The sequence below is a fragment of the Oncorhynchus tshawytscha genome, linkage group LG29 (assembly GCF_018296145.1).
Source record: "Oncorhynchus tshawytscha isolate Ot180627B linkage group LG29, Otsh_v2.0, whole genome shotgun sequence".
NCBI lineage: Eukaryota > Metazoa > Chordata > Actinopteri > Salmoniformes > Salmonidae > Oncorhynchus > Oncorhynchus tshawytscha.
Genome location: NC_056457.1, coordinates 11,906,566 through 11,922,306, shown reverse-complemented (window position 1 = coordinate 11,922,306; position 15,741 = coordinate 11,906,566). Strand labels below are relative to the sequence as shown.

General features: G+C 44.5%; 1 protein-coding gene across 17 annotated transcripts in view; it reads right to left on the bottom strand.

Moving 5' to 3' along the window:
* The window catches only part of LOC112227585 (protein scribble homolog), a 101,367-nt gene extending 87,696 nt beyond the window's left edge, over positions 1 to 13,671 (bottom strand). For 11 of the 17 annotated variants that reach the window (XM_042308434.1, XM_042308427.1, XM_042308437.1 and 8 more), the window contains exon 1: positions 12,424 to 13,671. In XM_042308434.1, the coding sequence (XP_042164368.1) occupies positions 12,424 to 12,582 (159 nt within the window). In that variant the 5' untranslated portion in view covers positions 12,583 to 13,671. The remainder of the gene's footprint in view (positions 1 to 12,423) is intronic. The other 6 variants (XM_042308436.1, XM_042308441.1, XM_042308440.1 and 3 more) reach the window with 2 other exon arrangements.
* Between the last annotated feature and the right edge of the window lie 2,070 nt (positions 13,672 to 15,741).

Sequence of the window (15,741 nt, the reverse complement as noted above, 5' to 3'; positions counted from 1 at the left end):
ATGACAGTCTCCCTGGCTGGCTGTTTTTCCCCACCTAGAAACATAATTCTATGGTTTTCCACCGGACACCCTCGCTCAGCCTGCCTGGCTGCTCTGTGGTCAGAGATGAAGCGCTCTTCCCTCCCTAAGGACTGGGGATCAGTGGGGCTGAGTGCACCTAACTACCATGCTCACTTCTGAGGCACCCAGGATCACTTCCTCCTCTCGGGGGGGCTCCTGTTAATCCATCTCCGATGGGGGATGGAAGGGGGAGTAGGATGTGAGACCAGCTGGTCATCAGCTCCGACAAAGGAACCTGATGAATAGTGCTTCTGCATTAACAGAGACCTCGAAACAATATTCTCCACTCGCTCTTCACTTCTGGTTACCTCTCACCTAACACGCTCTTCTCAAAAGTGGGACTGAGCACATACACTGACAACAGACAGAGCCATAAAACAAAATTGCATCAGAGCCGCAGACTAGAGGAAGTGTCCTTTGGTGTAGTTTCCCATGCTACTGAACCACTGCGCCACAGCTTCCTGCCGAGAGAGAACAAGAGAAAAAGAGAACAGTGGCGTGACAAGAAGGTAGAGCAGGGGGAACTAATGTGGTTTTTCAGAGGCCGGTGGCAGGTGTGATTTATCACCTGTCCTGGCCTAGTTCAGCCAGCAGAGTCGCAGGGGAGGCCCCTACCCTCCCAGAGAGATGGCTGGAATAGAGGAAGACTGTATACAAAGCAGTACAGCACTTTACAGAAACAGGGTCCGTACCGTGTGTATGTCCTAGATTCTGGCTGTGAACAACTTCCTTTACCTGGCCCGACATTGGGCTACACTTTAGTGCATAATTTGTGGAGAAAAATACATTTAAAAGTGGTGGTAAGTTTGTATTTTTGAGTGGAGCTCCCGTGGGCCATTAAATATGGTGCTTTCAAGGAGTAGGCCAGGTTCCTCCTGAAATATTAACAGGACATTTTACACCTCCTTACAGGTTATCTTCTGGATAAAAAAGGGGCTTAGGTGTGCCAGGGGCGTGGCAATGAGCAGGGTTGGCTACATTTTAGCTTTATTAGACCCCCAGAGACATGTTTGCATTTAAGCTAAATTTCCTATGATTCTACATATTCTGCCATGGAGCTGAGAGAAAATGTTGCCGTTTTAAAGCTAGTTTCCTGCAATTCTACGCATTTTGCCATGGATTATGTAGTTTTCTTTTGCTCCAACATAAAATGAATACTGCTAAATCAATTGATTTTTGCACTTTCAATTTGCCCGGTCTAACTTTTATTTTTGGCGATTGTTAGTTCTCAAAACACTTTTTTTTTTTAATATGTCAACCATCTTTTCTAATTATAGGGTAGTCCACATTGCTACTGTACCCAATGGAGGAAAGCAAGAAGTGTACTTTATATCTATATTATATTATATCTATTATATATCTATTATATTTATATCTATATAAAAATGCAACAATTAACACATTTTACAGAGTTACAGTTCATATAAGCAAATCAGTCAATTTAAATAAATACATTAGGCCCTAATCTATGGATTTCACATGACTGGGAGGGGTGCAGCCATGGGTGGCCAGACCCAGCCAATCAGATTGAGTTTCCCCCAAAAAAAGGGTTTTAAAGACAGAAATGCTCCTTAGTTCCATCAGCTGTCCGGATGGCTGTTCTTACTCTCTCGCAGGTGAAGAAGCCGGATGGAGGTCCTGAGCTGGCGTAGTTACACGTAGTCTGCGGTTGTGAGGACGGTTGGACGTACTGCCAAATTCTCTAAAATTACTTGGTGGCTTATGGTAGAGAAAGTAATATTCAAAACGTCTAGTAACAGCTCTGGTGGACGTTCCTGCAGTCAGCATGCAAATGGCACGCACCCTCAAAAGTTGACATGTGGCATTGTGTTATGACAAAACGTCACATTTTAGAGTGACATTTCATTTTCCCCAGCAGAAGGTGCACCTGTGTAATGTCCATGCAGTTTAATCAGCTTCTTGATATGCCACACCATCCACAGGTGGATGGATTAAGTTTACACTTTAAAAAATTGTGGATGGGGGAGAAAAAGAAAAAAGGCTTTATTTATTATATTTGGGGACTTAAGCGGGGAGGAAAATAAATAAATAAAACTTTAGGCAGCCCGACCAAGGATTACAATGAAAGAAATCCCTGCATTAGGTTAAAGAGTGGGACAGGGGGTGAATGTGTTATTTGGATCTCATATCTCCAAACAAAAACACAATGCTGACTTGTAAAAGAGAGACCACTTTAAACTAATTATTCATATCAATAAATACAAAAAAAATGGAAGTGGTTACAGGTCATTCAGTATTAGCAACACGGTCCCAAATTGCCATTTCCTTTGGACTACAATTATGACCTAAGGCTGAACAAACATACACAAGAGACTCGAGAGAGAGAAAAATAAAACACTCCAATATCATCTGTCCATTTGTGCTCAAAAAGAGTGAACAGAATTAAAGAGGAGGTCCCAGAGGAAACTCTCACTCAGGCGTATTAGCCTGGTTGGCCTGTGCTTGTGTACGAGAGGGCAGAGAGTTGGGGGGACGTTTTCACGGCCGGGTGAAGCACTTAGCACAAATAATATAATCATCAATTATTTTGCTTTTTATTTTAGCCAGCTTACATAGAAAACGTTATTAGTTCAAAAAAAATTGTGAATTACTTCCCCACAGATTAATGAGAAGGGTGTGCTTGGCAGGATGCACATAACTCTGCAATGTTGGGTGGTACTGGAGAGAGTCTCCGTCTTAAATCATTTTCCCCACGCAGTCTGTGCCTGTATTTAGTTTCATGCTAGTGAGGGCCGAGAATCCACTCTCACATAGGTACGTGGTTGCAAAGGGCATCAGTGTCTTAACAGCAAGATTTGCCAAAGCAGGATACTCTGAGCGCAGCCCAAACCAGAAAATCTTGTAGTGGCTTCTGATTAAATTAAATTGACAGAACCGCTTGCTGCAATTTCAATGAGGATCTCTTGTTCAGATATTGGTAAGTGGACTGAAGGCAGGGCATGAAAGGGATAACGAATACAGTTTGTGTCGTCCGTTTTGGGAAAGTACCTGCGTAATTGCGCACCCAACTCACTGAGGTGCTTCGCGATATCACATTTGACATTGTCAAATGTAAGCTTGAGTTCATTAGCACACACACACAAACAAAAAATACAATGGAAAGAACTGTGTGTTGTCCTTATTAATGCAGACAGAGAAGAGCTCTAACTTCTTAATCATAGCCTCAATTTTGTCCCGCACATTGAATATAGTTGGAGTCCCTGTAATCCTAGATTCAGATCATTCAGGCGTGAAAAAACATCACCCAGTTAGGCCAGTTGTGTGAGAAACTCATCATGCAATCAGTCAGACAAGTGAAAAATATGGTCAGTAAAGAAAACTAAGCTCATCTCCCAATTCAAGAAAACATGTCAAAACTTCACCACTTGATAACCATCGCACTTCTGTATGTTGTAAAAGCATTACATGGTCACTGCCCATAACATTTCATTGTGCATAAAATACACAAGAGTTCAGGGCTATTTCTTTAACAAATGTAACAATTATCCCGGTAGCGCCCAAAACGTATTTCAAGCTGTCAGGCATTCCCTTGGAAGCAAGAGCTTCTTGGTGGATGCTGCAGTGTACCCAAGTGGCATCGGGAGCAACTGATTGCACGCGCGTTACCACTCCACTATGTCTCCCTGCCATGGCTTTTGCGCCATCAGTACAGATACCAACACATCTTGACCATCAAAGTCCATTTGACGTCACAATGCTGTCCAGTACTTTAAAAAATATCCTCTCATGTTGTCCTGGTTTGCAGAAGAGGATGTCTTCCTTAAATTGACCCCACATAAACGTAACGGACATATACCAGGAGCCAGGCCCGCCATGTCTGTTGACTCATCCAGCTGTAACACAGAATTCACTGGCTTGTATGCGAATCAGTAATTGTTTCAAAACATCTCCAGCCATGTCACTGATGCGTCGTGAAACAGAGTTGTTCGATGACGGCATTGTCTGTATGTTTATTTTGGCCTTTCCCCCCAGCATTGTGCCAGCATTGTCCCAGCCATATCCTTGGCAGCAGGAAGAATTCAGTCCTCCAAAATAGTATGGGGCTCACCATATAAGATGCTTCTAGCCACAACTTCTTAATGGTTCTGTTGCTTTTATACATGTCTTAACTACCCGAAAGTACTCTTAATTCTCTTTAAAAACTACTGCAGCTTATTTTTCAAATTGGCATGTTTTGTTTCTAAATGCCTGCACTCGAGTGAAGGTTTCATTGAGTTGAGGTTCTGCACATATAACACGCTGTGGCTGAGGAAAGGCACTACCCCCAATATAAGTCAACCCCAAATCAATGTAGTTCTCATCATATTTGCACCTCTTCGATGGTCCAAAGTCCCTGTCTGTTGTTCAGTGCTTTCCCAGGTAAGGGGGCAGTAGCTCTTCGGCTGCATCAGATTCACAATTGGCAGTGAAACGAGGCTACTCAGGAGAGAAACATTTTTAAAAAGACTCACCCAAATGTATAGCACCGTTGGAAAATATAAATGGACTGTTTGAAAATGTGAATTCACATTTTTATTTGGCGTACCCCCGACGGTATTGTGCGTACCCTAGTTTGGCAAAACCTGTTCTAGACTGTTCAAATCAAATCTTTAGATTTGGTCTAGTTGATGGACAGCTTAAGGTCAGGCAACAGCCTACATTACACCATGATGTATCACCTTGCTAAAGTTGCCTACTTAGCTCCCTCCCTAATAAATGTAGGCCAACTGGTTACTGTTCTGCACTAATCCCCTTTAAGCAGGATAAATGTGTCAAAACATGATTCTTAGCTCAGCATTTCCACGCACACCTGCAAATGTTCTCAAAACAACCCACAGATTAGATTTATCCTAGAGACATGAAACCACACTGAGAATGAGAGTAGGTATGGTCCCCTACAGAAGACCACGCGTAACCACGCCAGCCCAGGACGTCCACATCCAGGCTTCTTCAACTGCATTGATCGCCTGAGGGGGAGGGGCTGCTGAGGACTATTTCTGTCTGTAATAAATCCCTTTTGATTGCCTGGGCCAGGCTCCCAAGGCGGTGTACCAGGCTCCCAAGGCGGTGTACCAGGCTCCCAAGGCGGTGTACCAGGCTCCCAGGCTCCCAAGGCGGTGTACCAGGCTCCCAAGGCGGTGTACCAGGCTCCCAAGGCGGTGTACCAGGCTCCCAAGGCGGTGTACCAGGCTCCCAAGGGTGTACCAGGCTCCCAAGTACCAGGCTCCCCAAGGCGGTGTACCAGGCTCCCAAGGCGGTGTACCAGGCTCCCAAGGCGGTGTACCAGGCTCCCAAGGCGGTGTACCAGGCTCCCAAGGCGGTGTACCAGGCTCCCAAGGCGGTGTACCAGGCTCCCAAGGCGGTGTACCAGGCTCCCAAGGCGGTGTAAGGCGGTGTACCAGGCTCCCAAGGCGGTGTACCAGGCTCCCAAGGCGGTGTACCAGGCTCCCAAGGCGGTGTACCAGGCTCCCAAGGCGGTGTACCAGGCTCCCAAGGCGGTGTACCAGGCTCCCAAGGCGGTGTACCAGGCTCCCAAGGCGGTGTACCAGGCTCCCAAGGCGGTGTACCAGGCTCCCAAGGCGGTGTACCTGGCTCCCAAGGCAGTGAACCTGGCTCCCAAGTGGGCGGGCCTATGCCTTCCCATGCCCACACACAGCAGCACCCCTGCCCAGTCATTTGTAATCCATAGATTAGGGCCAAATGAATTATTTCCAAAAATCCTGCTTTCCTTATATGAACTGTAACGCAGTAAAATCATTGAAAATGGTTGCCATCCCGTTGTTAGGAACCCATGTTAACTCGCAGAAAAGCACTCAACCGCACGGAATGCACGGCCATTCAGTCTTCAATCAAACTGTTCGTTTCTAAAAAAAAAAAATAACTGTTTTTAAAAGCTTATGGTGGTTCTTTTATTTTCATGGTCATGAGTGTTCCATCCATAACCGTCGGTTACACAGTAAGTGTGCCAGGCCTAGATGTGAGTGACACTTTGTTGATAACGCAGATTTAGCTTACACTGCAGCCACCTCATTAGATCTCTACCTGCAGTTGGTTTTTACGCATTTGTTTACTAGCAGGGTACCGAGCGTAACTGATCCAAAAACAGTAATAACACAGGGAGAGACGTTCTTCAAACCTGTTCTGCAGACTCTGGGTGCAGACACCATCCACCACACCCACCAAGCATTTTAACCAGTCATTACATACAGGACAATGGGAGACCAATGGAAAACCAAGCAGATATATTCTAGCCGCAATGTGGCACTAGCAAGCCTGCTGCGCCGATTGCATTCTGACAAATGCATCTTTGTTTCAAAGCAGAAACGCAGGGAACTGAGAAAGTGCAGCTGCAGGTGTAGCTGTAAATTCTGACAGGGGCCACTGGGCCAAGTTACTGACAAGATTATCAAGGTTATTGGGAGATGCTTTTGACAGTGACCTTGCCTTTCTTCATAAAAAAGACAAAAAAATACTATGTTCTCGTGTGCTTTACTGAAGGCCTGCCTTGTTCTGCGGCCAACCTTCGATTTGTGCAAATATCTGTTTCTGACTGGTGTGTTTTGAGTGTAAATGCCAAGCCAAGGGCAGGACAGAACATAGAGTGCTGGGACAAAAGGCTGTGATATTGGATATGAGTGGCTAGGTAGAGGGTGTCAGGAGAGCCTGAATGGGCTACTATGTAACCTGTCACAAGACTTCAAGAATGTTAAAAGATACTTCCACCGGTCTTCTCAACTTGATCCTCCAGAGCGGGCTGGGGATCACCCGCATCCATTTCCTCACAAGTGCCTGGGCCGGCGCAGTCACGAAATGCCTCGCTGGCACAAGAGGGAACCGCAGATAAAGCTTTTCCCAACAAGGACCTTGATCCAGGAGCGATCCATCTCTTGTCATTTACAGATCTAGGAGACAATGACGCTCTGCTTCTCAGAGACACTTGATGGAGATTGAAATTAGTCCGTTCCAGCACTCTTCCGTGTTTTTTTCACTGGCATTACGAGGCAGTGGCATTTGTGAAAACCAGAGGAAACCTACTTAGCAGCAACACAAAAGACGCATTAAGGAATAGCGAGGATTAGGCATTGCGTTATGAGAAAACAGAGCTTGATGTTAAGAGCTCAGAACATATGGGCGTGAGGGGAAATTCCTGCCCGCTTGCTCTCTCCAAGGGTCCTTTTGGGTTCTGTATAGAAGTACACAAATAGGGTTCAATGGAGGAAAGCTTATTTTTTTGGCCAGCCGGTTCTGTTTTAGCTGATAGGGTTGCACAACTTGTCCCAAGCATGCAATTTCGTTCTTCTAGTGCAATACAACGCTCAGTAATATTTCTAAAGGAAACAAACTTAAGGAAAAACACCCTGGACCAGAGCCAGTCGACAAAATGAGTCCCACAGCAGAAAAGTTGAATACCCAAGCCGACACAGTGACAAATCTGTTGACGTACCCTTGACCAAAGCCCTTAACCCTTATTTGCTCCAGGTGCGCCGTGCTACTATTGCTGACCATGTAAACCAACACATTTCACAGCACCTATCTGATGTATGGGACAATAAAACACTTGTATGTACTTTTTTTTTACCATGCAAGACTAACCGGATAAAGGCAATACAGCACACAAGCCAGGGTCGCCAGTTGGAGCTCAAGTAACCCGCAGTGAACCTAAGACCCTGTCAGAGCATCTGACACTCCATCTGTTCACACTTAAATCCCCCCTCCCCAAACCCTATAAAGCAAATCTATCCCCTCTACATCCCCCCCAGCCCAACCCCCATTATAGTATTTGCCTTCATCAAATGTACCTTCTCAACTGTATGGCGAAACTGAATGCCTCATGGGTTGTGTGCCACACAATGATCTGTCCGAAATTGAATTTGATCTGAAAAATCAAGCTAATTGACTGCATCCATTTTAGGCTGGGTTTCTGTACAGCACTTTGAGACATCAGCTGATGTAAGGGCTATATAAATAAATGTGATCCAAATTGGCCCTTTAATTGAGCATTGCTCAAGCAGACTTCAGTACAGATATTGGGTCCGTGTAGTGGTGATGGCCTTAGGCCACCCTGCAGCCCACTGCTCTCCACAGTGAAACTTTGTGACGGTGGTGTGAGACTATTATTGTCCATGACATCTGGCACACGTGGTGGCGCATTAGACGGAGAAGACAGAGTCGGTCCAAGTCATTTGTATTGAACCTTTAACTAGGCAATTACGTTAAGAACAAAGTCTTATTTACAATGACTGCCTAACCCGGCCTAACCCAGACAACGCTGGGCATATTGTGCGCGCCGCCCTACGGAACTCCCAGTCACGGTCGGTTGAGATACAGCCTGGAATCGAACCAGGGTCTGTAGTGACGCCTCTAGCACTGAGATGCAGTGCCTTAGACCGCTGCGACACTCGGGAGCCCCATTTCAGCAAGCCATGACACCCACCATCTCCGATTGTTCCGAAATCATTTATGTAGTTAGGAATGCTAATCTTATCTGTTTCTATAAAATTATTTGTCTGAATTTGAATTTGATCTGAAAAATTAAGCTAATTGACTGCATCCATTTTAGGCTGGGTTTCTTTACAGCACTTTGAGATATCAGCTGATGTAAATTAATTTGATCCAAATTGGCCCTTTAATTTATAGGCTTGACATAATATTAAATAAATATAGCACCCTACATCCGATCATTTGAACAAAACGTATTCCGACCGTTGAGGAACGCAAGAGGAATCCTTTGGGTAGAAAACAAATTACTTCTACTCATGATTAAAAATAAATGATGCTGTCATTCTCACAAGTTAAGCCAGTCCTCAATGAACGCAATTCAGTTCGCCCTCTTAGCAACCTACCGCTTTAGCCCAACTCACACTGAATTGTCAAATGACAACTGTGAGGGCTATCCATATGGTGTAATTCTCAAATGAAGACTATTCCTACAAGCCCAAAACCGGAGATGGAGAATTGGGCTAGTGAATCAAATGTGACAAGCCGCACAGCAGTTGAGTTTTTCAATAAAACGATTAGAAAAAATCTCTATATGTAGTTACCATTGAACCCAACACCATTAACATTGCAAAACACCATATCGTGTGTTCGGGACTTTTACCATTAGAAACCATAACATGGAAACCATTAGAACTGCTGTTGCCTAATGGTTTGCTTGTTCACCAGGAAATGGACCAATTAATACAGACCTTTTTGGAAGGGAATAAACCACAGAGGGGACGTTTCCTGATTAAGCCTAAAATAAGTTGGATGCGGATATGCCCTGATTATTATTTTTGGGACTTCTGAATAACAAGCACGCCAGGCACCATGGGCAAAATATGCCCCAGAAGGGCCAGTCCTACTGTCTATTTGTTAACAAAAAAAATTGGCGTCGTAGAGCTAGAAATGCCATGAACAGCTGTTGTCGCAGGACAAGGAGAGCCCAAATGAGAACAGGCGATCATTTTACATTAGAGAGTTCTTTTATTGCTGGGTTTTCGCCACATTCATGACCCTGCATGGACCTTTGATGGCCCCCTCTCTCCGAAGCCCTCCTAGGACTGCAGGCAAGGGGAACATATGCTTTGTGTCTGCACGCAACACGGCCACAGACATGCGCTAGAGCTGCACTGTCACACCATATTTGTCTCTCGGCTTAAGCCAGCGCTGTGAACAGGGGTCTATCGGTGTGCGTTAGCAGCCCCGATTGTATGCCTTCTGCCAGCCTCACGGCCCCCTGCACCACCAGGCTCACGGCGGCTGGGCTGAGTCAAGCAGGCCAGGCAATGCACCCTTGGGTACAGTAGCTTCGATCTGTGTCAGGAAACCCCAGTCTGCATCTAGCCTAACTAGCAGCCAGATTAAATATTAAACAACTGGATGTCTGTGTGTGCTTTTGTGAGTCTTAGAGCTGTACTGAGCTGCTCCCCTAAACCACTCCCTCCTTATCCGTCTTAGTCCCTCCTCCAATGAACATAATCGCATGTTTAGTAACAGTCGTCCCTTGGTGAAGTCGGCACAAACAACCAAACACACGCCCTCTCGTCAACGTTACATCTGGGTACAAACTAAAAGACAAAGCGTGAGAGACACGAAGACTGAGGTCTAGAGGGACAAACCAGATTGTAAACACAATCCAGTAAAATCATAGCTGAACAGAATGGCCTGGGACTCAGAGCACGACTCAAGTGGGCTCAACAGAAAGTTCTAGGGCTAAGTTGTAGACCAGACTGTTTACAAGTAACTACTTACAATGGTGTTCAAACTCTTGCTAGGGATTTTGCATACTTCTGTTGTCTAACTGTAACTCCTTATCACCTGGGATTGTGGACAGACACTACTGGTGCCTGTGCAACTTGCTACTCTCCTCACCACCACCACTACTACTACTACAACATTAGCCATGTCTGAGAACCTGGCTCAGAACTTCTGAGCAGAAGCCAATGACTAAAAAGAATGGTCAAAGCTGTCGATCACAAGATACCATTCATTCCTGTGAAGACTCAATAGTGCATTGAAGCAAAATTAAGTCGATTAAGATGGCGTCTCATGGAGACATAACATGTGAAGTTTGAGCTACTCCAGCGAGTGACATTGCAAGCTCTCAGTGAACCCCCTCTCATTGAGTAACTCAAGTTGAAGGCCGACCGGGGTCCTGCAAGCTGCTATTAGCAACTAAATTATCCTTAGAACTTCTTCTGTGTGCGATTTTAAAATAAATTGGTTCAAGGACATTCATCTGGTGTATTAGAAGCAAAGATTGACATTTCCCCATTCACTATAATGGGGGGATCCTGTTTTCTGCAAACAATGCCTGCAGTACCACAGTTGGCCTTGAATTTCTGTAGTTTCAATGAGAGGGGGCAGTTGTTATCCCCATGGCAGCAGCACATCTCACTCCCTCGTCCAGGTCTGTCTCACTTCACCAGCCCCACAGCACACTAAAAACTATGGGTGACGGGGCTTTCAGTTGCAGGGCTCCAGAACGCATTTCCAGACCAGTGGAGGCTCATAATAATGGCTGGAACAGAGTAAACGGAATGGGAGCCATGTGTTTGATGTTGATACATTTCCACCTATTCCGCTCCAGCCATTACCACATGCCTGTCCTCCCCAATTAAGGTGCCACCAACCTCCTGTGTTCCAGACACCATTAGGGCTGCAGAGTCTGTCCTCCAGCTCAAGACCATGCTGTTCAGAAAAGCTCACTCTGTTCTCATGTCCTCTGGATCTGGCGACATCTGTATATAGCTTTGATTGTCGTCTAGTGTTCTGGATTGTATTTATTTTTGTTGGTGTGACTTGGGTCTGAAATGCACTTTACAACTTAAATTTATTATAATTAGTATGAATTATTATTAAGTCTAGAGTGCCATTATCTTCCACAGCCATTCCCTTATACTGGAGCAGGACAATGAACACAGCTGCAAATTGAGACCGAGTCAGGCAATTTGTTCCGCCCCAGTGCTCTGGTGTAAATGAGTATGTTGCATGGCCAGATAACCATCCAGCTCCCCTAAAATAAACAAGGGACATGCAAGCAAAGCCTTGGTGATTTTTCATGTAGGAGGAGTGTGGGTGGAGGAGGGAGACTCATTCCACAAACGCCTCCTCCCTCTGTTACCAATCGGTCCATGCTAACCGGATTCCTTAGGACGTCCCTACCCCATTGAAGTTGAAATGTAAAATGGTTAGGGCTATGGTAAGGACATCCCAAGGATTCCGGATAGCACTGACCGTTTCCAATCCCACTGGACCATGCAGTTATTGGAGGCAACATAGTGAGGTGCCAGCCAGCTCCTTTCATCTGCTGAGTCCGTCTACACATTTGATATCATGCAGCACGCCCACTCCACTGCAGCATGAGCCTCCTCTGCCTGTGACTCCAACAGCAAGCATCCAAATGCAGAAAGAGGCCCGTTTCTCCTCTGATTCCTACTCTCTGCTGTCATCAATGTTAATCTGAGCAGGCAGCCTCCTATCCCAGTTGCTTTGATTCCCATTGTCAATGGTTATCCAATGCAAGAATAGGACACACAGGTAACATCATACCTTTGTGTACACAGTCGTAACCCCCCAGAATATTAAAGTATCTACAACATTCACCAAAGACAGAGTTTGGAAAATGAATGACATTTAAACCACTTTCCAAATAAACAATGTTCTTCCTGCATTAGTTAGTTACTATGCTCAATTGATTAAATACTGATGAAGTTGACACATGTTCACAGATGCGTGACAGGCAGACAATCAAAACATCAGCCACTTGTCCCTTGGGAGTTTCTCATGGTTGCATGCCTTGATTTGTCCGTGCATGATAATGATTTGTGGCGGCCAATATAGGCCACAATGTGTGCTTAATTATAACCACTGGTTGCTTACCTTGGGTAAATCTCTGAGTTGGTTGGCGTCGAGGAGAAGCTCTTCCAGACTGCGGCTGTAGCGGAATATCTCGTCAGGGACATTTTGCAAATTGCAATGTCGCTTGTCCACCGACTCGACGTGGCGGTTACAGCGCCACAAAGGGATACACTTCAGCATGTCCGGCTGCCGTATTGATTTGGTTGCCGGTGCTACTCGGCAATCCGCATCGGAGAGAGAAACGGGGAACGGTTGTGGGGGAGGAGGGAGAGGAAAAAATATCGACAGTGACAGATAAGTGTGGACGTCGAAATCCCGCTGCTCCCACGTCGATCCAGAGGCCAAAAATCCGGTTAAAACCAGGGACAGAATTAATTCCGATCGTCAATTGATATCCCAACTCCAGTCCTTTTCGTTGGCTCTCAGCGACTCATATCAAACTAAAATATGATTGATACATACAAATATAATAGCTAAAGTTATCTTCCTTGATTGTTAACTTAGTATATTTTAATTAAAATGCCATCATACGGATAATCTAAAAGAACAAACTACGAAATTAAATGAACGTTTTAATGTCCTTACTTGTGCGACAATATTAAAGCAGCTCAGTCAGCGTTAGCTAACACTAGCCCATTTGTTATTTGATACAAGGAAGCTGGCCTGTCCAGCAAGATCGCCAACTAACTAGGCAAATAGTAATTGGTTCCCCGTTACGAATGTGTGTTCTGCTGCTTAATGCGAGTAGTCCCGTGTAAGCACACCGAACGACCTCTCGAAGGTACGTACGGAGATGGAACTCGTTGGTGTCCCGAGCTAGTCGCTAACATTAGCCACCTTTGTGATCTCTCGTGCCTCTTTAGGCTACGGAAACAAACTGCAATATAAACGACCTTAGGAATTCAAAACCGAAAATTTCACTAACTATTTGCACTGAAAAGAATAACCAGAAGTCATAGGAAGCGTTTAAACCAACAAAATGTTGAACCCACAATATCAGCAACAGGATTATGTTCACTAAACCGGAGGTGCCGCCGCTTTGTGGCAAGCTGCGCTCGTCTGGAGGGCCACGCAGGAGTCTGGAGGGATGCGGGCAACCTGTGTGGGTCTTCGGGCTTTTGTCTCGGTCTTCATTTAGCGAACAAACATAAGCTATTTGACCAAATACCGGTCTGAAGGAAACCTCTGTAGTTAAATAGTCCGCTGGGGAGTTTCCTCACTCTCCGGCCGGGTGTGTGGTGCTGTTGTAAAAATGTGGTGGGGAGTGCTAACCACGACCTTCCAGCTCCGCCCAGTGGCTCCTCCTTATTGTTGTTGTGGCTGGGTGTGCACGATTTACACCACCTTCAACTGACACCTCCCAAAGGTGCAAAGACGCACTTTCTACGCCGCTCATCTCATGGCGCACACATGTCTACCAAGTGCATACTCAACATTTACTTCATAGTAATAGACATCCAACTACAGATAATATTGTACTATTTTTTATAATTGTGGATTCTTGGTTTTTGTAGGACAACTACCGCCCCCCACACGGGTATGACTGCATACGCCGGCCAGTGCGAACACACATATACAGGAAAATAAAAATCAAGTGCATCCATTCATTCCTTCTCCCTCTCTCAGCAAGCACCCAAAACTGCACATAGGTAATAGCGACCCCAAGGGGCTAGGAGGTATTGAATGTGCCTTTTAGAAGATGGTTGCCTTTTGGTTCATGGCGAAACCGCTCTGCTTTGGTTGCTTATCAAATTCCCCCATCTAGCGGTAATGAAAGCAAAGTAGACTTCAGCAAATGCGTAGGCCTATCGTAGATTGTCAATAGTGCGCCCGCTGACAGGTAGACATGTAACCTCATTCATGCTTGCTGAGGAACACTCAACTCAGTTATTTTATATGGAGGTGGAGTTGAGTATTGATAACTGTTCGCACGATTTGCTAGTAACATTGAAACCCCATCAGTCGATACTTGTAAAAATGTCAATTCTGAAAATGCTTACCTCTACCCATGTTTTTCTTGTACAACTACGGTCCTTCAGCAGGGTGATACAATTCATACTTTTATATACTGAAAAATATATATAAACACAATATGTAAAGTGTTGGTCCCATGCTTTACAAGGTGAAATAAAAGATCACAGAAATGTTCCATATGCATAAAAAGCTTATTTCTCTCAAATTTTGTGCACAAATTTGTTTACAATCCTGTTAGTGGCCATTTCTCCTTTTCCAAGATAACCCTGACAGCTGTGGCATATCAAGAAGCTGATAAAACTGCATGATCATTACACAGGTGTACCTTGTGCTTGGTGACAAAGGCCACTCTCAAATTTGCAGGACCTCCACATCCAGCTTCTTCACCTGCGGGATCTTCTGAGACCGGGACAGCCGATGAAACAAAAGTTTTTCTGTCTGTAATAAAGCCCCTTTTGTGGGGAAAAACTCATTCTGATTGGCTGGGCCCGGTTCCCCAGTGGGTGGGCCTATGCCCTCCCATGGCTGCACCCCTGCCCAGTCATGTGAAAGCCATAGATTCGGGCCTAATGAATTGGTTTCAATTGACTGATTTCCTTATATGAACTGTAACTGAATAAAATCATTGAAATTGTTACGTTGCGTTTATATTTGTGTTCAGTATAGAGTACAACCAACTTTTTTCCTAATTTGTGTTGCTCATCTGGAGAAGTAGCGGCCTTGACATATTACAAACTGAGATTCAATTGGCAGAAGCACACTTGTGCGGAGTTGAGCAACACAAATTAGTAAAGTCTGTTTTCGATCAATGTTTTGATTGAAAGTATGAATTTCAGCAACCAGCGGTTGTACAGGACAAACATAGGTACAGGTATAAGTTTTCAGAATCAACATTTTTACAATTACCAACATATTTTCATGCAACACTTGCAAAGATACAGTATAATTAAGCCTATTATAGGCTACAACCAGTCAATTATTCAACCTTGTAAAAAAAGCCTCCAGAATCTGAAGTTTAACATAAAATAAGCTTTATGAAACTGGGAATTCCACAATCAGAAACATTTGAACAAAATAACAGATCTCAAATGTGTTCAGTATCCATTTTCAATGCATCTGATTGAAGCTCAATTTATAAAAATGTGGGAGGAAAATTGTGATACTGACAAAAAAAAAAAAAAAAGTCTTCACAGCAAAGGTCAATAATTGCTGTCAGACCGTTTTGAAATAGCTACAGTATATTTAATAATTTTATTTAACTGAAATGACTACGTTCTATTGAAATGTCAAGAAATGGGGAATATTAGTATTTGAAATAGGATTTTTCCTTCCCAAAACACATAAGAAATTCACAACAGACATTCA